This window comes from Balearica regulorum, chromosome 1 (assembly GCF_011004875.1).
Source record: "Balearica regulorum gibbericeps isolate bBalReg1 chromosome 1, bBalReg1.pri, whole genome shotgun sequence".
Taxonomy (NCBI): Eukaryota; Metazoa; Chordata; class Aves; order Gruiformes; family Gruidae; genus Balearica; species Balearica regulorum.
In genome coordinates this window covers 14,012,123-14,040,095 of record NC_046184.1, presented here as the reverse complement: position 1 = coordinate 14,040,095, position 27,973 = coordinate 14,012,123, and the positions used below count along the sequence as shown (strand labels likewise).

The 27,973-nt window shown below is 36.5% G+C and overlaps 2 protein-coding genes across 3 annotated transcripts in view; one reads left to right on the top strand and one right to left on the bottom strand.

Annotated features, from left to right (window-relative positions):
- FBXL13 (F-box and leucine rich repeat protein 13) overlaps positions 1-27,973 on the top strand; it is a 102,348-nt gene that overhangs the window by 41,538 nt on the left and 32,837 nt on the right. Inside the window, exons 10-14 of the mRNA XM_075776541.1 lie at positions 11,250-11,302; positions 15,465-15,565; positions 19,002-19,131; positions 27,021-27,119; positions 27,744-27,861. Of these exons, the coding sequence (XP_075632656.1) occupies positions 11,250-11,302; positions 15,465-15,565; positions 19,002-19,131; positions 27,021-27,119; positions 27,744-27,861 (501 nt within the window). The remainder of the gene's footprint in view (positions 1-11,249; positions 11,303-15,464; positions 15,566-19,001; positions 19,132-27,020; positions 27,120-27,743; positions 27,862-27,973) is intronic.
- LRRC17 (leucine rich repeat containing 17) lies at positions 1,306-20,355 on the bottom strand. Of its 2 annotated transcripts, none has more exons than XM_075736320.1 (5): positions 20,301-20,355; positions 19,072-19,158; positions 7,340-8,211; positions 3,867-4,022; positions 1,306-2,229 (listed from the first exon to the last, which is right to left on the bottom strand). In XM_075736320.1, exons 3-5 carry the CDS (start codon positions 8,091-8,093, stop codon positions 1,826-1,828), a joined length of 1,314 nt encoding a protein of 437 aa, XP_075592435.1. In that variant the 5' UTR covers positions 8,094-8,211; positions 19,072-19,158; positions 20,301-20,355; the 3' UTR covers positions 1,306-1,825. The 2 variants fall into 2 exon arrangements, with proteins under 2 accessions (XP_075592435.1, XP_010306921.1); XM_010308619.2 differs by lacking the exon at positions 20,301-20,355 and adding an exon at positions 20,103-20,161.

Sequence of the window (27,973 nt, the reverse complement as noted above, 5' to 3'; positions counted from 1 at the left end):
ATTCCCAGGAGCAGGAATGAGTAATATACTGTTGTATTTGCTATAAATCTTTAAAAAAATATTGCGGAAGAAATGGCTAAATTATTCAGTTTATCAGTAAAGCATCATTAAATATATTCATAATCTGAATAATGGAGGACATGAAGGAATACAGTTAATGATAGGATGTGTTTGCTTAAGGATTCTTTGGCATTCCTACCACCCTTAATAACTTCTGAATTTTTCCTTTATATTGTTCTTTTATTTCATGTTAGATAAAAGCGCTGAATGCTTTGTATTGCACTTCTAAAAGAAAATGTGAGATCTTTTGGGCTTGTGGCTAAAGAACCAGAGGAATGCACAAACACCATAATTGTATGCCGATCTTTAAAGGAGCAAATTTTCTCCCTGGAGTGTTCCAGAACTCCTTCCATGGTAGCCAACAGATATGTGAAGTTTTGGACCTGAACCTCTATCTTGCACTTAGGGCTTGAGCTGGGAATACTGAAATTTTAACCCGACATCTTTATTTCTCCACCATGTGAGCTTGGGGAGTTACTTATCATTTCCATGGGTAAAAAAGGGTTTATAATATCTGTCTTTAAGAGGCACTAGTTCTGCTAGTTCATGATTAACTGATGCAGAAATTTAAAAAAAAACCCAAAACCAGAAGTGTTATGTAAAAGCTAAGAATAGTTATTCAGTAAACCCAGCTTTTTTGTACAAGAACTTTTAGCCAGTATATTATGTAAGAAGGAATTTTATCCTTAGAGATATTGTCTACTTAGCTGGGGCATTCGTACAGCTCTGTTACCATACTGTTAGAACAATCACAGGTTTTAATGAATGTATATTCACATAGACAGCTGTGTGGTGAGGTGCTGTAATGTCCATTTCACAAATGAGCTGCGGGAAGGGCAGACTTTGAGAATGTCACACACTTTTAGTCAGCACTCAAAAGCATTCTTACCTTCAGTTTGGATGGGCACTGGCGTGTTGGATGCAGGCCACAGCAGCCTTCACGTGGTCCTCTTCACCTAGAAGCGATAGCATGTAATCTGTGTCAAACTGACACAGCAGCCTAAGTGCTTCCTAGACAGACTTCATCTCTGCTTAATGCAAAAACCAAACAAGGGCAATATGAGCATGTGGAGCTGGATTTTGGGAACTGACCGTGCCTTGGATACACGTGGTTTCAGGCAGCTCAGTTACGGAAGAGGCAGAGGCTGAGTTATCCACTCCAGAATGAACAGGAACACTGGCACATCAGCAAGTAGAACCCAGCTTCTGGGTTTGAACCCTAATCAGTATAACAACTGCCATTCCTGGTGTTTTAGAACTGTATTAGAGGTTAGTCTTCAGTTTGATTTTTCATATGCAATAAAACAACAAGAAGCTGATACCAAAATCTTAGAAATGTTTTCTGGGAATATTTCAGGGAACTGATAGGTACAAAGAACTACCAATACATTCAAGAAAAAGGTGTCTTGGTCACAATCCTGCAGCAAGTTCCATGTCAACACATAAGCTGTATTCATACATAAGACAACTTCTCCCCACCACATTATGTAAATTTGTGTCTATCAATTTCTACTGTATAGTTTCAAATATTTGCCAAAATATTTCACAAGAATGTCCAGAACAAATTGTCAGAAACAATTACTTGATGAAGGATGCCGTATAACTAATGCCATTCTGTAATTATTAACTGCAATAAACAGAAATCTTTGCAGGCAGATAGTCCTACAAACAATCAATATAATTAACAAAAAATGTAAACAGCATGTTTTTCTTTGTCAGAATATCAAATATTTGAATGTACTAAAAAAAAAAAAGGATTCCCTTATTAGCCTATCACAGTGACAATTACTCCATGCTTCTTTACTGTTTGAACTGATTGTTCTTTGTGTCGTTCCCATTCCTCATCATCTTTGTCCAGATCAAAAGTTTCTGGATAAATGGGCAGCTTGTCTTTTGGACACTCCTCGTAATAACTTCGAACATATTTTCCAACAGACCATCCTTTGTATTCCTCAGGCATTTTGCATTCTAGGCCATTGTAGTGAACATTGTAGTGATGCTTCAACCAGTAGAAAACATAATGAATGTTGTAATCACATCTCCAAGGATTCTCTCTCAGCCACAGTATTTTCAGAAAGTAGAGATCTTCCAGTACTCCATATTCAAAATTCTGTAAGCTGTTGTTTGATAGATCCAGCTCCTCTAAGTTGTTGAGGCCTGAGAAAGCAGCTAGTCAATAGAAAAACAGTTATTGGTACCTTATAAAGATAAGTTAGGAGAAAAAAAGTGTATCTGCAAAGGGAAAAATGTTTTCATAATTATACATTTATTAATTTTTTTTGGCTAAAGGCTGCAAAAAAGGTTTTTCACTCCACTTTAAAATATGGCTTGTGCCTTGAGAAGTGACATATTGGTATAAATATATCAACATTGGGGGAGTTGTACTGCTGGTAAAGTTATAAAACACTTAATAAGCATGCATGAGTGTAGAGTAGGACAGTGTAGGTGAACGAATGCTTGATTTGCTCATAGAAGTCTACTGTTATTGCTGAGATACAGAAGTAGAAATAAGAAAATTGATTATGTATTGGACAATGTGCAGGGCTAGTTGTTTTTATATGTATGTATGTATGTATTTGTGTGTGTATGTGTACAGAACCTTTAAATTAATATTTTAAGACATGGAAGAACCTTCAAATTAATATTTTAAGATATGTTCAGCCTGGAGAAGAGAAGACTCCAGGGAGACCATATACCAGCCTTCCAGTACTTGAAGGGGCCTACAGGAAAGCTGGAGAAGGACTGTTTACAGGGGCATGGAGTGATAGGACAAGGGGGAATGGCTTTAAGCTGAAGGAGGGTCGATTTAGATTAGCTATTAGGAAGAAATTCTTCACTATGAGGGTGGTGAGGTGCTGGAACAGGTTGCCCAGAGAAGCTGTGGATGCCCCCTCCCTGGAAGTGTTCAAGCCCAGGTTGGATGGGGCTTTGGGCAACATGGTCTAGTTGAGGGTGTCCCTGCCTATGGCAGGGGAGTTGGAACTAGATGATCTTTGAGGTCCCTTCCAACCCAAACCATTCTATGATTTTTTGAAGATAATAAATATGGAGCTTCATAATAATGCTTCTGAGTCACATTTCAGAGAGCAGTTCATACTTTTTGCAAGTATACTGTTTCATTTAATGGCAGAAGTCTTAATTTAAATAAATTGTGTAATATTAAACCTCATAAGTACCATTTTACTGTTATTACGACATTCTACTGCTGTTTAACTTCCAAAATGCTACTAGAGAAGGCTCTTTTTACTTCATACTTTCTATCTCTCTCTCCTTGTGTCAGCTTTCACAGTTAAAACCAAATGTACATAGGTGATAAGCAAATTGCCAACAAAGCCACTTGAGTTCTAATACTATATAACTTAAGAGTAGTTATATGTAGTGATTTTTAACTCAAAAGAGTTCAAATCCTTTTGGTTTGTCTATTACTTTATTGTCCAATATATTTTTAAAAGCAGCCTCATTATAAGACAAGGTTTTTTAGATTTGTCAAAGATATTTAAAAAATCATTCAACTATTTAGCATTTTGGGAAATGATTAGCCTTCAGTCTACAGAATTAAATTTTTGCACTTGATTGGTTTAGTATTAAGAAAGGGCAGCTGAAATCAGTCTCTCTCCATTGACTTCCATGATGTTATTTCAGCGCAAACCTTTATGAATTGAGTGGTACAAAAGGTAAAATTCGCACCAACTTCTAGATTTTAAAATCCTTTTCCCTCCATATTTATATCCTATAGAAATATTATCAAAGTTTATAATTAATAAAACACAAATAAGTTTTGAATGAATATTTAAAATTATTCTTACCAGGATCAATGTAAGCTATTCCATTACTGTTTAGGTTTAATATCTTCAGTTCACTGACATCTTCAAACTCTTTGGCTCGTAGTTGTCTAATTTTGTTGTTGGACAAATCAAGTTTAACTATATCTGGAGATATGTTACCTGGAACTTTCTTTAAATCTTAAAAAATGAAAAAGACATAACTTGTGTCAGCTTTAGATTATTCTTACTGCTTAGGTATCACAGTTGCATGCCACACAGAGTTTTGTCAGTCTAACATTTTTTCTTGTTTTCTTTCCCTTTTATCCCCACCAGAAGTGTCAATGTGTTTTTTTCAACTTCTGAATTTCATTGCTTTGTTCACTTGTGTCTTTACTTTTCATGTAAAATTGCTCTCTTCATTAGTGCTTATAGTAAAGCCTCTTTCTGCATTTCATATTTTTATTTTAATAGAACTGTACTATTCATTCACATAGGGATAGGGTAGGTAGTGAAGATACTATACTAATAAAAAGTAGTTGTGAAGGGCTTGTTCATTCAAAGAAAAGAAACCAGAGTAACTATATAAAAATGTTCATTGGTATGTGAGCATCTTCCATGATCAAATTATAGTGTGCTGTCTTACATCCTTTCTTTTGTGTTGCCAAAAGGTAAAATGTTCTAAATCTTATCAGCAATAAAAATGTTAGTTGTTATAGTATTTATAGTAATATATATAGTTATAATTACAGTGTAATTCTGAAGTTCTGAAGATGCCTAATGCATCAGTTATTCTTGAGACTAAAGCAACATATCAGAGTCTTCCTGCCTGATATCTGATTTTGAGCAGAACTTTGGTATTATAAATACATAAATATTATAACTACTCCAGCCTGCTCTGGTTGCAGTGCTTCCTGCTTGTGCAGATGTCAAAGTGTCAGGGCCTATTTATCACCAAATGAATGCAAATAATGCTTAAATTTAGAGTCTTGGAGAGTTTGGCAGTACTAGATAGCAGATTTTTTCAACTGCTCTTGCAAATACAAAATCATTTGCAGAAAAGCAAGCAGTAATTACTTTTGCATCCAACTTTTGTTGCTTTTTTGTTTTGTAAAACAGAATCAAGGACATCGGACACTTTCATTCTGAAGTACTGAAAGATCTGGCATATTACTGGTCTGATGAGATATAAATAAGAAGTTCTTCAAAAAGGAGAACATGCACATGGTTATATGTATTTTTAAGATGTTTCTTTCATTATCTTTCTGGCATTAACTGAAAGCTGCTGACCTGTTGCCAGACCTCCTTACAGATACATAGTACTGGCATGCTGCTTGTCAGTCTGTCCCCTCGATTGTAAAGGAATAATGGATTGGAGCTTTTCATGTCATCTTACTGGTTTGGCAACTGATGCACCTTTTTTCCTACTCTGAAATCTTGTCCATGTGGATTTAGAGAAATAATTGTGTTTCCCTAGGATTTTTGGTGCATTACACTCCTATTTCTCATGAAAATTCCAATGAAATTGTGCATGTACTGCACAGTAATCATATGCAAAGACAGTAAGTACAATGCTTTCATCAAAGATCACCATGTGTTCAGAAATCCCAAATGTCCATGGGATATCTACATCCAGCTGTCAAGCGCATGCACAGTAGATCTGATACTTCCTAAAAAATACTGGACGTACTCAATGTGTCCATGCTGGACATTCAGGAGGTCCTGGACTGAAACACTTAGTTCTTGACCTGAAGGAGGGAGTCCCTCTACCCTCTAGTACACTCATTTATTCCTTCATTATTAGTACTGAAGACAGTAGACCATTTTTTAAAAATACGGTAAAAGCCTGTGAAACTCCCATGAAGAGCAGACCACATTGAATGTTTCTATGAAGTTAGAGAAAAAGTAACATTTTTCTTGCCAAAATTTTTTGAGTATGTTCATGTGTTCAGCTCGTCTTTTTGATACCACTAAATGGAGAGTGCTTGAAAGTCAGTCTTTGCTTATATTAAGATTATAATATATGCCTGGTTTTTGTTCAGTAGCACAATTTACTGGAGACATAAGGTAATAAGGATATAATTAAGATCCTATGAAGGATAATTAAGATCATAATCTGTAATCTAATAATTACGATCCTATCCACAAGGAAAGGTAAGGTAGGTGAATATCAAGAAATTAATAAATGTTAGCCAGTAAAAAAGCATAGATCATTAATAAAAAGATTAATAAAAAAGAAGTAGTACTTGCATGGTAAAACAAAGAGAAAAGTGAGGCATGGAAAGAAGAAAGGCATTTAAGAGTGGAAAAAAAGTAAAAACGTGGACCATTTTGTGTGACATACACAGCATATAAACCATGTAATCAAATACTGAAATCATTAATTCTTTATGTTTAGGTTTTGTCTCCTTATACTGACTTCTGAGTTTGTCTGTGCCACTAAGGTCCAAGAATAAGGGCACACAGAGTTGTGACATAAATTTAAGTCACTGTTAAAGCAAATAGAAGTTTAGCAAACACATTGCAAGATACAAGCAGGCAAAACATACCACAGTGGTCTGGCGGTACAGGCTATGCTTCGCAAAAGTTGGGAAAAAATCCTCCCAGTTTTGGACACTTCTAGTAATGCTTTTTATTTCAGATTTGTAATGCTAAAGAATTACTCTCTTCTGCATTGTTTTGTTGTTTGCTTTGTTTCATCATGGGATAAAATATGGGAAATATAAAGCATTAATAAATGTGCACTTCTGTGTTGATATATGCCCCAGCTGGTTCACCCTTAAGGCTTAACTGTGGCTTTAGGAGAAGGATTTATGAATGGAATGGATCCAAGTGTCTGAAAAACATTTCTTGAAAGCCCTTCAACTTTGAAATGTTTTCTGGGTGCCGGACAGAAGAACCCAGAGGAAGTATTTCTTTATGAACAAAAGCATACAATTTCTTCCCTTAGTACAAGAAGTCTTGCAGAGAAAATGTGAGGATGCAATGGCTCTCCATCGCAGTCAGGTTCCTTTGGGCATTGGAAGCACAGCTGGATGCTTCAGTCCTGCTGCACAGCTCGCTTCTGTCAAAGTTGTTGCTATCTTTGTGTTTGTACACTGGAAAGAAGAAAAGACACTCTGTGCTTTTCTCTGTCCTACAACAATTTCAGCACAGCTGTGATTTGACCTATTAGTATGTTTCTAGTTATAAAATAGTCTAGTCTTTCAATAACTAGTCTTTCAAATGCTAGTCTTTCAATAACTTAAGTATGTGCTTAATTTTATTCCTGTTGTTTTTTGTTAGATATACTAGAGCACTAAAGAATATCTGTGGAATTGTAGCTGCAGAGTACAGATAAAATGCAGAAAGAATTCCTATTTGTTACTTGTAGTTACAAGAGAAAAGCAATTAACAGTATTAGTTAAAGTAAGTAAAGCGAGTACTAGTATATATTAATTTGCTGTAAATAGTAGTGAATAAATGTAGTAAGGGAGCAAGAATAAATTACTAATTCAGTTATAAGGACAGATACAAACCTTTTCTTTTGCAGTTCAGAGTTGGTACAGGAAACACATACATGTGGCACAAAGAGGAATCAAATTCTGGTTTGACAGCTTCAGGCTTCTGTTTTATGTTTTGGGGGTCCTGCCTGTCCTCTTCACTACATAACTGTTCAGTTTTTATCTGCTTTAGCTTTTGATTTTTTAGTTCTATTGGGTGCACACACTTAGCATAATTTCCCAAATTCCTGTTTGTTGGAACCTGTAGCATTGTAACAAGAGTTTCTAGTTCACAGTTGCAATGCCAGGGATTATCATAAAGACGTAGGTAGTTTAGACTGGGTGTATAAATAAAAATCTCCTCAGATAAACTCTTAATTTGGTTATGCTGAAGTAAGAGCGTGGTAAGTTTATTCAAACCAAAAAAAGCCTCACTCTCGATTTTTGATATATCATTCTGTTGTAAATCCAGACTTTTCAGTACTTTATACTTGGAAAACATATTATTCTTCAATTTACGAATCCTGTTTCTTGCTAGCAGCATGTGTTTTAAATCCTCTGGCCAATCAGGTGCCACAAAAATCAATTTTCTTTCCTGACAATCTAGGTATTTCTCGTGAAGGTAAGTGTATATGTCACATGTTAGGCCTCGAGCATTGCGTTTAACCGTGCTAGATGCTTTCCTTAAGATGTTTTCCCTTTCATTGTTTCTCAAACTCCTATTCCTTGTCTTCCTACAGTCAGATGCTTTGCAAAGAAGAAGTAGTAGTATAATAGTAACTACTTGCATCCTGACATTCAGCTGGCCCCAGTTATTTTCTGTGACAGCTGGAACAGTTGAAATTTTTGGACAGTCTGAATCAGTGTTGTACAGATCTGAGGAGGCACAGCTGGGGTATGTGGGATCCCTGTGTTGGAAGAAAAGTAAAACATTAGAACAGATGAAGCAGGCGTTTTCGTGGAGGTTCATACATAAAATGCAGCATTCAGTCAAGTACTCAATCATCCCACTACTTGGAGCTTCACAGAATCTTTGAAGATTTAATGTCCTATCCTTTTTTTGTTGTTTTTACTGTCTCTGGTCTACTGTTGTTCATTTTGCTTAAACATTGGAAACTATATGGACCAATTTCTAACTGATCTTTGTTAGAAGGTTCTCATGTATGCAGGAAAATGGCATCAGGCTGAATCTTCTTTGTATTTAAGTTCATCTTGGAAGATGAGCTTGAAAGAGGAGCTTGAAGCTGATGTTTTCCAGAGCCAGACCAGGGAAAATCATCCAGTGCCTGTCAAACCCCCAGTTTTAGACTGCACTCAAATGTGGACTTGAAAACAAGTTGAGCCCAAATTTATCATAACTAGCCCTGCTACTACCAACTATCTCTCATGGCCCATGTTAGGTGGACAAAGTTGGCTGGACTGCTCTGAGAAGGACCCAAAACCAATCTTTTGCAGGAGCCTATGAGGCTATATGTCATCTGAGCGTAGGCAGAGTTCAAAGAGAACCTTCAGGTCCTGGCCATGGCCTGCTTCAAACCACTCCAGGTCTGGCCACCTGAGGAGGGAGAGTACAGAGGGGTATGCCAGAAGCTTTTGTCTTTCCAAGAAAGCCAAACACAATCATTAGGAATTATTATTATTAGAGGAAGACAAGGACTGCTCCCTGCAATCATGTCCAAAATTGCCTCAGTATTTTTAGTAATTTTTTGGCCTGTGTTCCCTCCTGAATTTCCCATAGTACTCCTGTGCACTGCCCTTTTCCTTTATTTTCAGTGAAGTTTGGCCACAAGGTTGTGCTTCCTTAGAAACATTTTAACCCCTCAGGTTTTTGTATTTTCTAACTTTTTTCCATCTCACAAATTTTCTACTTTAGCTATCAGTTAGTATCATTCCTTCTGAAACTTTTTTTAATCCGTCACTGTTTGGCTTAACTACTTAGTTACTTTTTCTCTATGACTGTGGACATCTTTGCATTATGCTCAGTCCTTTTTGACCTTAGCACCTGGGAAGGTATTGAATCCCAATCTTGTGTGCAGATCATTGCACAGATGTTCTGTTTCTAAAACACCATTGTTTCAGGGTCAAAACATGTGTTTTTATCTGGAGGAAAGGTGGTGTAATAAATCAACTAATATCAGGTAAAATTATTTTGAAAGCAAAGAAATTTTTCATTTTTTAACGAATTGGTAGGTCAGTTTAAACCCCATCTCAACTGTAGGGCGTTCTCAGTATTTGTGCAGTTCTTACTCATTAGAAAGATGGAGCAGGCCTGTCTATGCCTGCTACTGCATCCCTCTAATCCATGTGGCCAGTCGTTAAGATTACCTTTGAAACCCCATTGACTGGTTTCTCCATTTTACTCCTGTAGTTGCCAGTTGCCTGCCTGCATTCAGATTCTGTTCATTCACACTGTGACTGAGTGTTTGCATTGCCGACTTTATCCCTTACATGAAAAATGAAATTCTATCTGTTACCTTTTGGCAGCTGTATGCTAGGTCATGCAAATTGATCATGTGTTTTAATAACTTGGATCATAACTGGGATCCTCTGTGTTGTTTTGACCTGTTCACCTTTCTGATAATGTGATAGCTCATTCTATCCAGGAGAGCTTGGAAATAGAAAAAAGAACTTGGGGGAGGAAAGGTAATAAATAATTATGGAAAGACTCTTTCCTTTTCCTTTTCATCTCCTGGGTCTGAACTGGCATTTTTTACTGGTATTACATTCTGTTTGCTAACTAAATTATACTCAGCTATAATACCAAAATGAGCAGCTGCTTTCAGTAGCATGTACAGGTTCAAATGATAACTGTGTCTCTTAGTGCTAAGGCAAAAACTGTGTAAGAGGTATGTTGTTTCTGTGGCTTAGCAGCCTTAAGGATGATTTGAATCGGTTAGGTTCTTTTGAGTTGTGCAATCCCTCTCAGTATTGTCCTACTCTTCAAAAGGGCACTGAGTTAGACAGTATAACAGGATATCAGTGAAGTCACAGTCCCTATAGAAAAGAATATACAGATCTATTGCTGTACTGGTGCTTGATTGCAGTGAAAACATGTACTTGACTTACCATGTGAAAATGTGTTTTTAAAGATTTTAAAAATATATTTCTTTTAACTCTATGGATCTTTCATACTGCATTTTCCAAATTAGGTATCTGTCTGTATCAATATCAGGCCTATTTTTTTCATTTCAGTTTAGACAGGTCAGTTCTTTTTGAACATAGGATTAAGGCAAAAGGTATTACTATGTTTAACAGGAGTTTTTGCATCTTTACCTTGGAGGATAGACTCAAAATTTGGCAGAAGAGTGGTTGAAGACATGTGTAAAGGTTGTTTCTAGTGTCAGACATCTATCTTTCATTATTTTGTTAGACTTATAAAAATCTCTGCAAAATAGGATTTTCTAAAAATAATAGATTATATGCACACAAAAGAGACTGTGTCAGGCAGCTAAGTTCTCTGAAATTCCATACTCACGGAAGATAAGCAGGGCTTCTCCTACAATCGGTCTGGCTGTTGTACCTTTACTTTCACAGGGAAAAAATTCTTCATGTATATAATTAGATACTGGTATCATAATATATGAGTGGGAGGGACAGATAAACCCATGTGGAAAACTGAATTCTGGCATTTCCTAACACCAAATTGCTTAATTAGGTAGCTTTCTGGTCCTTTGGTAACATAAGACTGAAAACAGCTTGGTTCCTAAGCCAGCCAATAGTTGATGGAGTGTAAGAAGAGACATTTCCTCAGGACAGCTTACTCCAACTTTGTATTCTACTTCTGGTTTTCTGTGCTTTCTTCTGAGTGATCTGCTATGGCCATGGTTTCAGGGAGGATATTGGCCTAGATGGACTGCACCTGTAATAGGAATTCTTACGTTTGTGTGGTACCCTGAGAATTTGAACTGTTCACCTTTAATATGACTTTTATATTTTTTATTTTTAGGTGATTGTAAGAATTTGCAAGACTTAAATCTCTCTGAATGCCAGGGATTAAATGTAAGTACTGCATACTTTTCTATAAAGTCTAATTTATACTGAGAAGGAATACAGTGATGCGGTTATTTGGGTACAAAAATCTTCCTGATAAAAAGTAGAAACTTGTGTTCTTAAGTACTTTGAAAATGGAGTTTAATAGGATTCAGAGATAATCAGTGAAGTTCTCATTTGTTTTCTACAGTGCTGGGGCAAAATGGTATGTTCAATCAGAATTAATTTCAATAAACAAGATTCAAAACTTCATGGATCTGGGGGGTGGTTTTTTGTTATTTTAAGTTTGGACTTGTCAACAACAATACATCTTAATGCTATATCTCCAAGTTCTTTTATTCCTTCATTCAGTAGTACAACTGGGCTCTAAAAATGTCTCACTAAATTTCTAGATATTTGTGAGACCCTTTATTTGAAAGGTGTCTAAGTATGCAATCACCGTTATATATTTGTCCATTCTTTTTCCTTTAACATTTTCAGTTTTATCTTGCTTCCATTAATTCTCTTTAATGTTTTTCATAGGTCTTCTCTGATGGAAAAACAATGTTTGATTATGTTTTAATTAATTATTTCTTAGAAACAACACTGATATGTGCAAATTTTGCTCATAATAAAATCAATCTAAAAATAAAATCAGTATTTTTTTAGAAATGAGAGTTTTTAGTAAACTTCCATAATGTATACATCCATTTATAGGCTATTTCATAGTGTTAAGTATATAAGCAAATAATTTGGTATAGTTTAGTTGTCTTTGGAGTGAAGTGTATGTCCAAGGGTCGAGCCCAGAAACATACAAGGTTTAAAAATTACCATGGATAAAATACAGCTTATGAACTTCATACACAAATGGCATATGATGGTCGAGTTAGAGAGGCAAGAGCTGCAGAAGAATCATGAGGTTCTAATTTATAATACACTGTTTTGGTTCTGCTTTACATATATCTTCATCTCTGTCCTATGTTGATGTTAGCTTTATTGCCAAATATCTTGTTCTTACCATTTTCACAGATTATATAATTTTCTTTGCTATACCAGCTACAAGGAAGGGATAAAGGTGTATTATATTGTGAACTCCTTTGAGTAACTCTGTAGAATCATCTTTCTACATAACATAATACTTACTATACAATATTACAATTACAGCGTAAAATTTCAAGGTTGTATGCTTCTCAAGGATTGTGTTGATTGTAGGCATGAAGGCAGTACGTTAAAGAGGGCCGGGGCGTGCCAAATTGTAAAGACTCAAACACTGTTTCATAACTGTCCATTCTGTTTGGTTGTTAGCATGCTTGCTAGTATACATTTGGTACGTACCAGCAAGCACCTTCTAGGTAATGCCAGGGCTCGGTTAATGGGATAGCAGGGACTTGCTGATTACACTCTGGCCAGTACTGCCCAGTATGTGCTTGGCCACCTTTTTCAGAAGGGCACACTGTTGACATACGTTGAAATTGTTATTGACCAGGACTCTCAGGTCACTGTGTTTGATAGTTGCTTTCTGTCCAGTGTGTAGACTGTACTGTTGCATGGAGTTATTCCATCCCAGGTACAGGACTTTGTATTTGCCTTTTTGTTGAACTTCATGAGGTTTCTGTGAGCCCGTTTTTCCAGACTAAGTCTCTCTGAATAACAATTCCAACCTCCCATGTATTGACACTCCTTCCAGTTTGGAATAATTTGTGAATTTGCTGACAATGTACTCTGTTCCTATCATCCAAACCATTTATAAAGACATTTAACAGTACTGGCCCCCATATTGACCCTTGAGGGATGCCAGTTGCCACAAGCCACCAACAGCACCATTGGTGATGACTCTTTGGCCTGGCAGTCCAGACAAATTTTCACTCACCTTAAAGTTCACTTATCCAGCCTTTATTTTATCAATTTGGCTATAAAGGACACTGTGGCCTGCATTGAAGGCCTTGCTGAAGTCGAGATACACAACAGCCGCTCTTCTTCCCTTATCCATAGATCCAGTACTTTCATCAGAGAAAACTATCACCTTAGTGAGGAATGCTTTGCCCTTGGTAAATCCATGCTGGCTGTTCCCTATCACTTTTTTATCCTTCATATGCTTGGACAGGGCTTCATGGAGGATTTGCCATCTTCCTGGGTACTCAGATGAGGCCTGTACTTTCCTGGATCTTCCTTCTTCCATTTCCTGAAGATGGATGTGACATTTCCTACCTTCCAGTCATTAGGAATCTGCTCTGATTGCCATGAGCTTTCAAAAATTATGAGTGAGGCCTCTCAGTGACAGGAGCCAGCTTTCTTAGTACTCTTGATGCATCCTATCTCATCCCATTTCCTCAGGTGCTCCCTGACATTATTTTCTTCTACCATGGGTATTGCTTCACTACCACAAAGTCTGCTAGTAGGCTCCCGGGAGGCCTTAAGACAAGCCTTAGCAGTAAAAACTGAGGCAAAAAAAGTCATTGAGTACCTTGGCCTTGAAGATCAACCAGCTATCCTGGACTCCTTTGCCCTCCAGGGCTGTCTACCATGAGATCCTGTTAAGCAGATCCCTAAACAAGTCAAAATCTGAAGTTCAGGCTTTTTCTTCTACAATTTGTCCAATTTTCTTCTCTCAGGATTTTACACTCCTCATTTTCATGGTTGCATTAAACAAATCCACTCTAGTTCTTCACATCCTTGACCAGTTTTTCCTCGTTCATGAAACAAGTCCAGAACATGTTCCGTAGACTGCTCCTCAGTCACCAGGATCAAGAAATTGTCTTCAAAACACTCTAGAAGTCTCCTGGCTTGTTTGTGCCCAGCTACATTGTTCTTCCAGCAGATATCAGTGTGGTTAAAGTCTCTCATGAGTAACCAGGATAGGCAATTGTGAGGCTTTCTTCAGCTGCCCAAAGAAGGTTTCATCTACCTTCTTTTCTTGATCAAACAGTCTGTAGCAGATACCACAATGTAATCCTTATAGGTCTAACCTTTAATCCTTACAAATAAGCTCTTGACTGACTTGCCGCCCATTCCGATGCAAAGCTCCATGCATTTAGGCATAACCTCGCATAGAGTGTGACCTGCCCTCACCTTCCTGGGCTGTCATTCCTAAATATTCTGTAACCACTCATTGCAGCCCTCCAGTTGTGTGTGCTACCCCTTTGCATCTCTGGAATCCCAATGAAATCATAGCTCTGCACCTATGTGTGGACTTTGATCCCTACTGGTTGATTCCCATCCTATGAGTGTTTGTGTTCAGGCACTTGAGATGGATCCCTGGTTGTGCTGCTCTCACCTGGAAGGTTTCAGAGTTTTCCCCATCATGCTATCCCCCACCACGCTTTCTCACCACTCCCTATGCCTTCAGTTCTCTTCAGATTATAGTTATCTTCTGTCAACATACCTATTTTTACTGATACCACCTCTTTCAAATCTTTTGTTGAAAGAATATATTTCAAAAGCACAAACTGTCCTCTTTAAAGTTGATCGGTATTGAATTTCCAGCTATGTTGGTAGTTCTTTTGCCTGATAACTGAAAAAGTAAAAAGGTGACCATAACATGGCAAAAGATACACACTCGGCTATTACATTTGCATGTATAAGTGATTAGGTTTTGCCTTTCTATTATATTGACATTTATTGTGAAACATTTTTCATACGAGGAGATTTATTCTCATTATATTCTAATGGAATGATATATAGAACAATATAGGTAGTACCACTTTTGCAGGTCAATAAAACATGGAAGCCTTGTAATTACTCAAATCTAATGTTCCACCTAGAGGGTGGAACTAAACAGGAAGCATTTTGTAAATGCTATTATTGGTTAAAGAAGTGTACCAGAGTTTATGGAGAAAATTCACCAGTGGATTTAGGTAACAGGATTGGCTAACAAGAATCTTGGTTTAGCAAAATATGTAACTATATGCTAGCTTTCAATCCTGTGAAAAGTCCCCTGTGCTCTGTAGGACTGTGTAGTGTATAATGTTTCCTTGAATCAGAATGCTAAAATTACCACACTTCCAGTGAGTAACAGTAGCATCATGTGTCTACTTTGAGGCTTCCAAAGAAAATGGCAGTGATGTATAAAAATTATTATGATGACTGAAGAATACTTATTCATATTTTTCCCTCTTTTGCTCTGCATAAACATGTAAGATAAATTAATACAAATATAATTTTAATGTACTTCTGGAATTTTTTTATTATTCAGGATGAATCGATGAGACTCATATCAGAAGGTTGCAGAGCTCTTCTCTATTTAAATCTGTCATATACAGATATTACTAATGGAACACTACGACTATTGTCAAGGTAAAATTAAACAGAAATACAAATGTGTTTGTTTTAATCTTGCAGGAAACTTAAAGACATATACAATAGACATACTCTTTTTGATGATTTACAGGATTCTGTCTGCTATACAAAATGAAAAAAACAGTGCCCCATACATTTGACTTTTAGATAGAAAGTCTTTTCTCTTTTTAGTATAATTTAAAAATATACACTAGATTACCCTATATATTTCACAGAGTTTTACAGAAACTTTTAAAAGAACATGCTGGCCAAAACTTTCTTGGGCATGTCCAGTTACTCATGATGATGCAAGAAGTTTGCAAGTTAGATATGTTGTTAAAAATTTATTTTTGCAAGAGAGGACTGTGGATAGGTGTATTGTGTGAGCCAAGGCCTTGTGTGACAACTACAAAAGAAAGGAGTTATTCCAAACTCTTATTTAGAAGATTAGTGAGATGAAGGCAGAGAATTTCCATTCTTACAGAGAGGTCTGCCATTCCTGTTTTAGATGTATCCCTCCATGAGACTCGAAGTCTGCCTGGTAGGTAGAATTGCTGCATTAACAGCTGCCATAAAGGAAAAGAGGCATGCTGGTCTATGATAGCAGCCATGACAAAGGTGTATATAAATTTGAAGATAGCTGTACATTGTTGCTGTTTCCTATGAGGAAAACTAATGTCTTCCTTTCAACAGCAGCCCCACAAAGTTGAGGAACATGGTTTTCTTTGGCATTTGCATAACACATTTTGACTTTTGTTTTTCTGAGACTATAATGTCATATCCTCATATAACTAACATTTGTTTTGGCAAAGTTTTCCATTTAGTGTCTCCAATCTTACCACTCATTTCTTCATCAGTATTATTCTTATCACAATCTGTGTTTTTTCCATGTTGGCTGATATTTTGTCTTTTTAAATTTCCATATGTTGATGTTGAAGTTTGGAACAGCTGTTCTATAGGTAATCTCAGCGTATGTTATTCTGGTTACCTGAGCATGCTGTTGCCACCAGAAGTCAGAACCATTAATTTCTTTTGATGCGTAAATAGCACTTACCCAAGAAAGAATTCTCCAGAGAAGGTGAAACTTTCAATGCAATAAAATGTTTAAAACAAAACCAAAAATTGTCCACTGACAAAATATATTTTGCAGTTAACTTGTACCTCGTTAATAAGAAATTTTCGCAGTCACACATGATGCTTCTGATTTAAAATCTTAAGATACCACTGTTTTTCTTGACAATTTTTGGACAAAAAGCAAAGCTCATTGTTTCCGAGATGATGGGGATGTACAAAAAGTTGCTGTTCCATGAAGATTTTGACAGCAGAAAAATTTCATAAACATTTCACATGCCATCTCAAAAGCATTAGCTCACCACAGGTCTTGTGTAATAAGGTAACTAATACAAAGTTCTTAGAGGTGGCAGTATTGCATTTCCTAATACGGCACGTGAAGTTTGCTGTATATCAGATGTCCGTTATGGGAACAAGTGAAGGGTAGACTGAGTGTGCTCAAAACTGGTCATTTTTGATTCTCTCCTGCTGTTCCATACAAGCATTTTAACCTCTGTATTGCACAACACAGATCATCAGCTATAATTTCTCTCTGAAAAATTCTGTTGCATATGGTAGACATTAATATTGTCTATCAGGAATAGATATCAGAAGATGATTTTGCCAGATTGCTTTAAAACAATGATCCTGAGATTGCTAATGCCAAAATTAACTGAAAAACCAGTATGATAGAATTCCTGCAGAATTTAGCTGTAACACAAAACAAGGATTTTTAATCGTCTGTGTGCTCAAGCTTAAGTTTTAAGAAAGGTGTCACTTTAAAAATGGCAGAAGAAGGCATGTGTTAAAATTCCCAGATCATAAAAATGAGTCATATGACCTGTAAAGAAAATCAGTGTCTCTTCAAAAATATTGGAAGGTTTTGATCACAGTCTTCAAAATGCAGTAAGAAAGGCTTCCCTGTGTCTCCAGTTGTGCAACCTTGTAGCAATATATACTTTAAAAAGACTCAGAACTGCCAGAGTATAAAATCCAGTCTTTTAATTTATTATCTATTTTGTCAGATAAGTTTGGAAGTGTACTTTCTCTGACTTTGATTTTCCTCACTCATTTCTGTGGAATATGTCAGTAAAATGCATAAAGGCTTGTGCTTCTACAAAGAAGGATACTTTTATTTCTGTATCTAATATGAATTAAATGTTTCCACTTAAAAAAAACACACCACAAACACATGCCCTTATATTCTAATATCTGGTTCTGATGCGTGTTGTCTGTCTTGTTGTTTTCTTTGTTGTTTGGGATTTTTTTAATGAAATGTAATCTTATATTTAATTTCTTAATATTTTTGTATTATCTTTTTTTTATGATAGCATTATTTTCCAGCTTCATATCTCTTTTTTTTTTCTGTGTTCAGTTCAAGTTAGCATGTTTCCCCACTCTATATTGAAAGTATAAAGTCAGTTCCAAAAATGTATGCCACTCCTTAAATAGTCAGCTCCCCAGTGGGTGTTCCCATCTTTCTTCAAAATGCCTGCTTTTGCTGACTTGCAGAACTGTGTTACTATATCCCTACAACTAAATGTCTAGCAGAGCAGTAGGTCCTAATTCTAGGTTTGATTTTCTGTATGCTTTCATTTGTGGTGCTTGTGGCAATTGTTATTTATTCCAGTTATATTATTATTCCATGCAATTCAGTAAAATGGACAGTTTTCAGTATGTTGTAAATCAAAGCTGCAGATGGAAACTTAAGTATATGCAGAGTATAGATTCTTGCTTTTACAGAGTGCAGTTGGTTAACATTTTCCACTTATACAGTTTGCTTTCTTTTAACTAACGTTTAGTATAAAGAAATGCATTTCCAAAAGAACCGATCAAAATCTAACACTGGATGATTCACTTTTGGATAATTCCCTTTTGTATCTCTTTAAATTTTTCAGATTCTTTTAATTGTACTCTTCTAAATAATTATATGACTTGAGAAGCTCTAACTGTACATTTATACTTTTATCATCCTTTGACAGAGTTCTGGTTTTCATTTCCAGCAGGCAGTGCATGTAAAATCAATGGCAAAGACAGTCCAGCAAACTTATACTGAAAAGTCTATTAGCTTTCAAAGTATGCACACAAATATCCCAGTTAATTAAGAAAGTATGCTTTTGCAGGTATTTGAGATAACTTTAAAATGATACTGTTTTCATATGGTGAAATATGTTGTATGATAGTGCTATTCCCCCAACAATTTGCAGTACAAGGAGCAGAGGAAAAGTGCAGCAAAAGAAAGGGACTTTCAAACTTCAGCAAGGAGATAATTCTATTTCGTATCGAACATCTTTTCTTTACAGTAATTTTCAGAATACTTTAACTATGTTATTTTATGTTCTTTTGATTCTGTCACATACCCTTGTAATAATTTGCTCTCTGTTTTGTTCTGTTTTTCACAAAGCAGCTTCCCCAATTTACAATATCTGAGTTTAGCTCACTGCAGAAAATTCACAGACAAAGGTTTACTGTACCTGGGCTCTGGAAAAGGCTGTCACAAGCTCATCTATTTGGACCTTTCAGGTTGCATTCAGGTTTGTAGTTCACGTCTTTCTTTCATTCTGTGAAGAAGAGAATCCTTTATGTGACTGGCTGCATCCTGCATTCATGGTATACTGAAGTAGAACAAGCACTGCAGCAGACTTTCAGGGTTTTGAATTACATGACTACAGCTGTTTAAATTTTACTAAGGAATAATAGCACTATAGGTTTGGATCACTTCCAACAAACTGTCAGATCTATAAACAGCTAGTACTTACTGCATAATGAGAACAAGGCTTGCTTTTTGTAGCCATAAATAGACTAATTCTATGTCATGATTAGTTAGGATTTTAAATGAGGAACTCTGAAAATGCAGTTTTTACTAAGATGTCCAAAAAAAAAAAAAAAAAAAAAAAAAAGCCACTCTGCACTGGAAAAATAAGAATTTACATTTCATTTCCTGAGAAGGAAATTAATTAAAAAGTGAACTTTTGTTACTATTTTATAATGGTTTAATATATAAATTGAAGTAGTATTTATAACTGCAATCTAAAAATAGTTAATGTTTTGGATTATTTTAGTCTCCTACTAAACTTCTAAAGAAAACCAAAGTTTTAGAATCTGATATTGTTTTAGAAACTTTCAAATATATACTGTACCTTGAAACATACTTCAAAAGCAATATGAAATGCCAAACTGTAAGACAATAAAAGTCTGCCAGTGTTTTATTAAAAACTCCCACATATATTTCTTTATACACTAAGAAGATTCTCCAAATTACAAAATACATGTGAAATGATAAAGAGATGCAGTCTAAGGAATATAAGGGTTTAGTTTTCCATCTAACAACAAAACCTTTTCAGAACCAAGGATGAAGGCAGATGAGGCAGCAGTCTTGTTGTGACTGCCCTTTATTCTGAGCGTCTGTTCCTTGTTCCAGAGAATCATGTGGAGACTGTTGTGCAGTGGCAGCGTGAAATTTGAAATGAGGGCTGAGGTTAGAGGAAAGTTAAGAACTACCTACCTCTGAGTTACTTTTTCAAAATGCCAGTAATCGGTTATTTTATCCAAAAGCAACATTCCTGCTTGTTCAGAAGTGTAATCATGAGCTGTAAAGATCTGCCTCTAGAAAGCATGATCTAATAGTAGTCAGAGAAAAGTGATCATCATCGCACTGGAAAACCACAATCCTCCCCTTTCCAGAGGGAAAGGGTTTGCTCACCAGTGTATTCCAGACCTCTAAAAGGGATTCCACAGCTTCCTCCATTTTGGGCTTCCCCACAATTCTGGAACAGCGCTTGATGATTATGACTGAGTACTTAAGCAGTTACAACCAAAAAGAGCATCAAATTGCATCACTGTTGCAGAAAGCATTTTAATAAGACAGAATTCTTTGCTTTCCCCCTCATTGGATGAACTAAACCAAAAGGAACTTCTGTAAGGGTAATGTTTCAGAATTAGTTAGAAAAATGTAGTGAAGCTGTAGTATAAACATTTAAATTATGCTAAAAAGTGTTCTATAGAACAGAATATATATTCTATAGAATATATATTTTTCCTGTTTTTTCATGTTTCCTGTTTTTTCTTTCATTTGAACATTACACTTCTTTTTATATGAGTTCTTATATTACCATTACTACTATAGGATTTGAACATCTATTTAGAAAGCCCATCTGTAAAATGGGTGATTATGCTTATGGTTTTGCGAGTAGCAACTTGAGGACCAAGGCATTTAAATAGCTTATTTAAACATAGTTAGGCAGAAACCTGGGAATTAAGCAGAGATTTTCTAGCCCATTGTCATAAACCAAGACAGTTTTTCCTTTGACTATTATATTAATACATGGTAATAATACTGGGTGAATTGTAGGTATGGGTTTTTTGCATAAAATCTCAGTAATTAAGGCAGTGTCTTTATGACATGGGTGGTAAATATTTTCATTAATGAGTTTCAAGATATTTTCATAAAAATATAGAGATTCTCTTGTGTCCTGCTCAAAAGGTGTCCTATTACACCAATGATATCCTCAGACAATTACCTAGAAAGTGTAAGATTTCTTTGTTCCGTATCTGAAGCTGAACAGTATAGGTGGAAAGTTTTCTGCTATTAGACACAAAACTGAAAAGACGGAAGGATATAAAGCAATTGCATGTCATTTAGTGACATTTTAGATTGAGATTGTACAACTAGAACAATTTAGTGAGAGACATTTTCAGTTAAATTAGAAACATGGAGATTTGCAAAGAAATTGACTTTTTTATTTTTGGTGCCAACATCTATGGCTGATTTTCAGACTGGAACTATTCTGGTCTCAAATGCGTTAGAGCGGTCTATCAATTGCTGTAGTTTACAACAGCTGGAGAAGAGATCACAAGCCACTGGGAAAAAGAAATTTGACCCTTTCATTTCTTGACGTCCTGCAGTGTTCATGGGGATGTCAGAGAATCTATTGGCAAACATGTAGGCTTCACCAGGTTTCACCATCTGAGTATCTCCTGCTCTGACTTCATTGCGAGAATTCTCATTTTGGCAGCTGCTGTCAAATTCTGGCTGATTTAGATGTATCAAGCAGCAAAAAGGGGCCATCACTTGGGGAGAGAAACCTGAGCCATGTTCTTTATTTATTGAAGAAAAGGACTCATTGTTTACATTTCCTGAGTACAAACTCGTGTAATGGAAGAATACTTTATTATAAGTTACACATGCACTATTCTGTATTTTTAGAAATACGCTAATTCAGGGGTATGTTAATATAAGCTTTTTTTGGACAGTGGAAAATTAAAGAAAAATAACATGTGGAGACAAGCCATCAATGTAATGTGCCAAACATCTGAAAGGATATCACAATTCATTTTCTCATTCTTGACAAACACAGAATAAAGAGTACCACAATAAATAAGTACCGCAAGAGTACTTCCTCAATCCTGAACACTGATTTTCAACTTTCTGAACTCACAGTGCATTGACAATACTAGAGTCATAGAACAGTGTTTCTTCAAAATCCCTTCTGCACTGCAGACAGCGTTCTGCCTTGCAGGGTGGATTCCACAAATGCAGACAGCTCAGGGGGAGAAAGAAGGAATTTTAAAGCAGTACTGTATGGGTAGCAAATAAGCCAAAACCTGAATAAAAATTCTGTGTGGTACTATTCTTTGGAATTAAGAAACTATAAAAAAGATTAAATGAAATTAATTTTGACCTTCTTACAAGCATTTCATCTTTTCACTACGTTTGTTTTCTAAATCTATGGGGACAAATTTTTAGCTGTGGTTTGCTCCATGTTTGTTTTGATGTACTTTCATTTCAGATCACAATATACTAGCATACAGTTAAGAAAAAAACCCAAATCAGTCATTTAAATATTAGACTGAAAAATCCTCACAGACAAAGAATTGTATTTTATATACGATCATTGCACTGACTTCTGATCCTGGACATTGCAAGAAAAATAATGCATTTATAATATGATCTTACTGAGTCATGCAGGAAAAGTCTGTTTTGCAGAATTTAATAGGACCTAAGACTCACAATAACCTTCAAAGCATCCTCCTTCACAATTGGTTTGAAGAAGAAGGAGGTTTAAGTGGGATTTTACTGATCCAGGGCAAAGAATGCAGTATTAAATTCCATTTGTATCCTGACATTGGTTCTCAGGTCAAGCTGTTCACTCTTGAGGCAATCTATTAAACATTGAAATTCCAAGTGAGTTGAGAAAGAAATTGTTTTACTAAAATGTGCACAAAATTTCATATTTCTACACCTTATCTTCAAGAGTGCCTGAAGTTTCATAGATAATCCATAGAGGCTTTAGAAAAGAAATTCAAAATCAAGATTTTGTTCTAGGAATAAAGAAAAATAAGACAAATACATACGATATTGCAGCAGCATGTTGACTAAATTGCAGCAGCATGTTGACTAATTTAGTTAAATCTTATCTGAAAGCATGTTTCATACTGAAACTTTCTCAGCCTGGTGCCTGAGATCCATTGTCCAGCTTTAAGTTAAAAAACAGTTCAAGGAAAAAAAATGTGAAACAATCTGCGCAGGGATGTTATTAGCCACTTAATTGTTTTTGGCTTGCATGGAGGAAAACACTAAATTGCTGCTATTCGTGGTATCAAATGGCTATGTTAAGCAAACAGTGTTTTTCCAGACAAAGAGATAAGACTGCAGTTAACATCATGCAATCATTACTGAAACAGAAACAGTATGCTACTTCTGTCCTTCAGCATCGTTGAGTTTGATCTGATTACTTGTTACCTACTATCTATCCTTTTGAGAATGGGAATTTCACTTAATTTTAGGCATTTAACCTAAGGTAGTGCCTAGAAAATTACCTTAATTTATCCATATAACAGTTAGAGAGGGAGAGAAGACTCCAGAGGCAATTCAGACTTTTCCAGATCTGACCTGTCTTGAGATCTTTCTTGCTGTTTGGTTGCTGTATAGAGATCCCAGGTTTCATAATTGTCTAACATAGACACCTCAGTTATGTTCCTAATTTCAGTGGAGTAAACAAAGGCTTTAGCATTTTCAGTCTATTTTTTAAATCATCATCAATTTTATTGGCACTTTCCTGACTTAGCATTTTTCCTTACCTACTTCCCTGATTTTAAAGTCCTCTCAACAGTGATTCCTGTTCTACAATTATCAGAACAACCTGTAAGCCTTGCAGGTATTTATCTTTACTGCTCAGCTAAATGGCTGACATTTGCCAACTCAGGAGCTTAAAACTAGGCTCCTGAGTCTGCATTTAGTTTTCTTCAGTGATATTTTTAAAATCTTGGCCAAAACAACAAGTAATGTAACTAAGATCCTTCATTTCATTGTATTTATGCCTGAATTTTAGGTACCTAGACACGAGGGGTCTTGTATTCCTACTCTGTGTATTTAACTGTGATCACCAGCCGAGGTAGGTACTCTTAACAATATGTTCTTGGAAAAAAAAATCCCAAGAACAATTGGCAGCAGGTCCCATTAAGCCCCGTACCTTCCTTTCATCAGCAGTCATAGGGGCCAGTTGGAGTTGGTTACGACTGATGCATGTGTTTGAACTGACCCTTACAAAACATGGCGTGTTCTGCACTATCTCAGCTTTTGAGTGACGCTTCCTTGGGAGCAGAGTTGTTCCTTCTCATTATAGCAAATCTGTTCAGCAGTTACAAGGGGAAATCCTACTGTCATAACAGCTAAAGCATCCTCAAACTGCGTAACAAACCGGGGCTGATTTTTTAGAAGAGTGAAAACCTCAATCTTCTTTTGAAAAGGCATCATGTTCAGATTATAATGGACAATGTTATTACCATGTATTACAGCAAACTGTATGATGTAACACACCCTCTCTTCTCTTGGGAGTGGTTTGCTCTTTGTAGTATATGGACCAAGAACAAGGTTCAATTACCAGAAATTCACCTCTCAAACTGAAATTTCTAGCAGGTGATTTGTTTCACTTTAACAGATTAAACTACTTGGTGCGTGTTGTAGAAACATGCTGTCTTCTGTTGTTGTGCTGCTTGAGAGCCAACAATGAAGAGGCCTGTTGCAGGGTTAGGTAAACTCTGAATGAATTGGTCATGCCGTGTTAGAGCAATTAGCGCTTCCTGACTAGCAGAGAATCCAGATTTGCCAATACCTCCCTCAGGCAGCTGCTCGCTTGCGGTCACAATTTAAGTTAATCTCTTTCATACAGACCAGAGGTTTTGGGCTGAGGAAACTGAAGATAGGATTATATTGTCCTACATTACCTATAACAATAGTGAGTACAAAACCATAGAATTTGGACAACTGAATTTCATATTCTGTCCTAGAACTAGCACCTATCTTTCCATGATGACATTTTGCCTTTTGGTGATCACTACCAGTTGAAAAGAGGATTGCGTTTGTCACAGTAGCCCCAAACTAGTACACAATCATTTGGGGTAGGCAAATCCAACCTATCCATGCTGATGGGTGAGATTTGCAGTACGATCTGCAGATCTTCACTGATGTGTTATCCACATCAAACGCATTCCCAAAGTTATGGTGTTCTTTTGTCCAGCAGACTTGTCTCTGTTGGAGGGCATGTGAGAGCCTGGAGTGTGCCAACAGGCTCTACATGCTCTGACCAGCTTGTGTTTACAAGATGGTTATCTTTCTGTGTAATCCTTTTCTGCAGCCTTCCCTCCTGCCCTCCCCAAGATTTTGCTCTTTTTCCTTCTTCAGCTCTTTCTTACAATGCAGCCGTTTTCCGAGAAGCCTGATCCAGGGTTACACAGCTGCACCGTATCAGACCCCACCAGTTGCCCTCTAGTGCTGACACCTCCCTGCACAAGGGAAGAACTGGGTAGAGTGCCACAATCCCTTACGAAGGAGAGACAAGACATTTAACATCAAAATATTTAAAACAATTTATAAAGAATCTGTTTAAAAGGCCACTCCAGCCTGAAAATAAAGAGCAAGCCAACCTGGTCATAGGTTAAAGGATGGGGCATTATGCCAGATAAGAAAAGACAGTCTACCTTGATTAAAACATAAAGTCAGATATTCAGTTCATGAAAAAAAAAAATCTCACATGCAAAAAGAACCCAAACATTAAGTTTGCAAAAAGAAGAAGAGTGAGAAACCCAGTGTGTTAACCCCCTCACCCAGTGCTAGAGTGGAAGGAGAGCAGCCTTGACGCTTGTTTCCACTGGTAAGTCATTGAGGGGAGCAGTCAAATATGCTACAAAGGCTTGAGGCTGCAAGTGCAAGAACTGGAAGGATCTTGTGGTGCACTGCTGCCATACTGACGTGTGATGGGTGATTGGCTGCTGCTCAGCTTCTGGCTTGCTTTTCTGTGACTATCTCCTGTCTGCTAATGGTGTCCACTGTCAGACATTGTATATATGCTAAGCAAAGCCTGTGTTTTACACTGCCGCTCCCCTTCAGCAATGTAACTAAGCGAATCAGGCTTTCGCAGCAGCTGGAGAGGTGGGGTACAGCAAGAATTCTTCCCAGTATACTTTGAAGTTTCCTTCTTTGGATTCTTGTCTTCACAGGCCTTTAGTACCCAGGAGAACATGCCAGACTGCTTTTTTTGTGATGTTTTGCAAATGAATTCCTGGTGCAGAGCACAGCCGTAGTCTGAGTTGCACAAGATTATTGTATTATACAACTTCAAAAAACCCTGGGAAATAGTGAGATCTCTACATGCGAATGCGGAGGAATGGTTCACATCCACGATCTCTGTAGAACATGGGGCTAAAAGGAAACTGTCCTGTACTTTAGGATTCATATGTCAAAGGAACTACTTTGTATGCCAAGAATGAACTGATATCTATTGAATTTGGGAAATTGAAGAATTGACTCCCTGGTACTGATAAAAGGAATAAACTGAATTGACAGATCCATCTGTTCATTCATAGTTTCACTGAATATTGCTCTGTTAGAATATGCAGAGTTGGTGGTGTGGTCCTACATGAAGGATTCTTTAAACGAGCTCCATGTAATTGTGATTGCATAGGATCTGTCTTTGTATCCCATCTGAATTTAACACACATTTCATGATGGATCTGGAAAAAACCGATGAAGATAGTTTACCACATTCAAACATTGCTTCAGACTAGAAGTGAGCATCTGCCATGTGCAAATACCTCCTAAGGCTGGGAAGACAAAGGTAGAAGGATGTGACAATTCATTCCTACTCCCATAAATGGTGTTGACTGTAGAAATTGTTGTGCCTTCCTCTTGCTTGCTTAGTAGACACATTTTTGGAACAGATCCTGGATTTGGATTATGTTATTAAAATTTCTGAATAATATGTATACCTCATGGGTCTGTTTTTCTTTTAATGGGATTAATGCATTTCTTGGTTTCGTGAGCATCTAGGTACCTATGATTTTAAAGTATTGAGGACATCTCAGGCCTTTCCGGTATTGTTTCTGTTAGGCTTTCTAAGGCATAAATATTTTATTTCTTACCTAGATTTCAGTTGATGGCTTCAGAAATATTGCCAATGGCTGCAGTGGGATTCAAGATTTGCTAATCAACAAAATGCCAACTCTTACAGACAGATGTATTCAAGTAAGAAATTGAAAATAAATCTGAACTTTGAGAAACTTTCTGATGTTGGAACTAGGTTATCCTCTCAACTGACTTTAAAGTTATGCAGAAACAATTTAAGAGGAAAATTTCTCTCCTAAAACATTTTTAAAACTATTATCTACTTATGCTTATAAATCTTGCTCACTTGCAGTCACATTCAGAAACTTTCAGTTGTCTTGTCTTCCTTTGCTGTGTGGGTATGGCTGAATTATGGTCTTCCAGTTTACAAATGAGAAGTTTTCATTTTTTTCAGTGCTAAGTATAATCTATGGGAACAGCAGTCTGCTACTGATTTTACCCATCAAAAAAGAATATTCAGTCTTCTGCAAAAGCGATTGTTAACTAGATCACTGTATTGGGTGTCTGCCATACTTCATGTCTCCAGTTACTTACTTCTTTTCCTTATGTTCCCAAACATAATAAATATATGGAGAATTTAAGTTGTTTATATACTGCTCACTGTCTAGAAGTTACTGTTAAAATGGATTATAACTATTTGTTTGAAATGGTAACATTTGGTATCATATGCAGAATATTTGCTGATCTTTTGTTATGTGACAGCATAGATATATGAAAATATTATTTCGCTTTTTCCTTTCGAAGGCTCTGGTTGAAAAATGCCAACAGATAATGTCTGTTATCTTTCTCGACTCTCCACATCTTTCTGATACAACTTTTAAGGCCCTTGCTAAATGTAAACTTGTCAAGGTCAGCACTGAAGGTTAGTATAATCACAAAATTATTAGGATGATGTATTTTTAAAATTCATCTAGTCAATATGAAATAAATAAGAATCTTTCAACTGATTTCAGTGGGTATTATTTGGATCAGGC

Coding starts and splice junctions, on each gene's coding strand:
- LRRC17 (XM_075736320.1), bottom strand. CDS start 8,093: ATGCAAGTAGTTACTATTATACTACTACTTCTTCTTTGCAAAGCATCT. Junction 4,023..7,339: donor TCTGAACTGCAAAAGAAAAG/GTTTGTATCTGT, acceptor TCATTTTTTAAG/ATTTAAAGAAAGTTCCAGGT. Junction 2,230..3,866: donor AATAGCTTACATTGATCCTG/GTAAGAATAATT, acceptor TCTATTGACTAG/CTGCTTTCTCAGGCCTCAAC.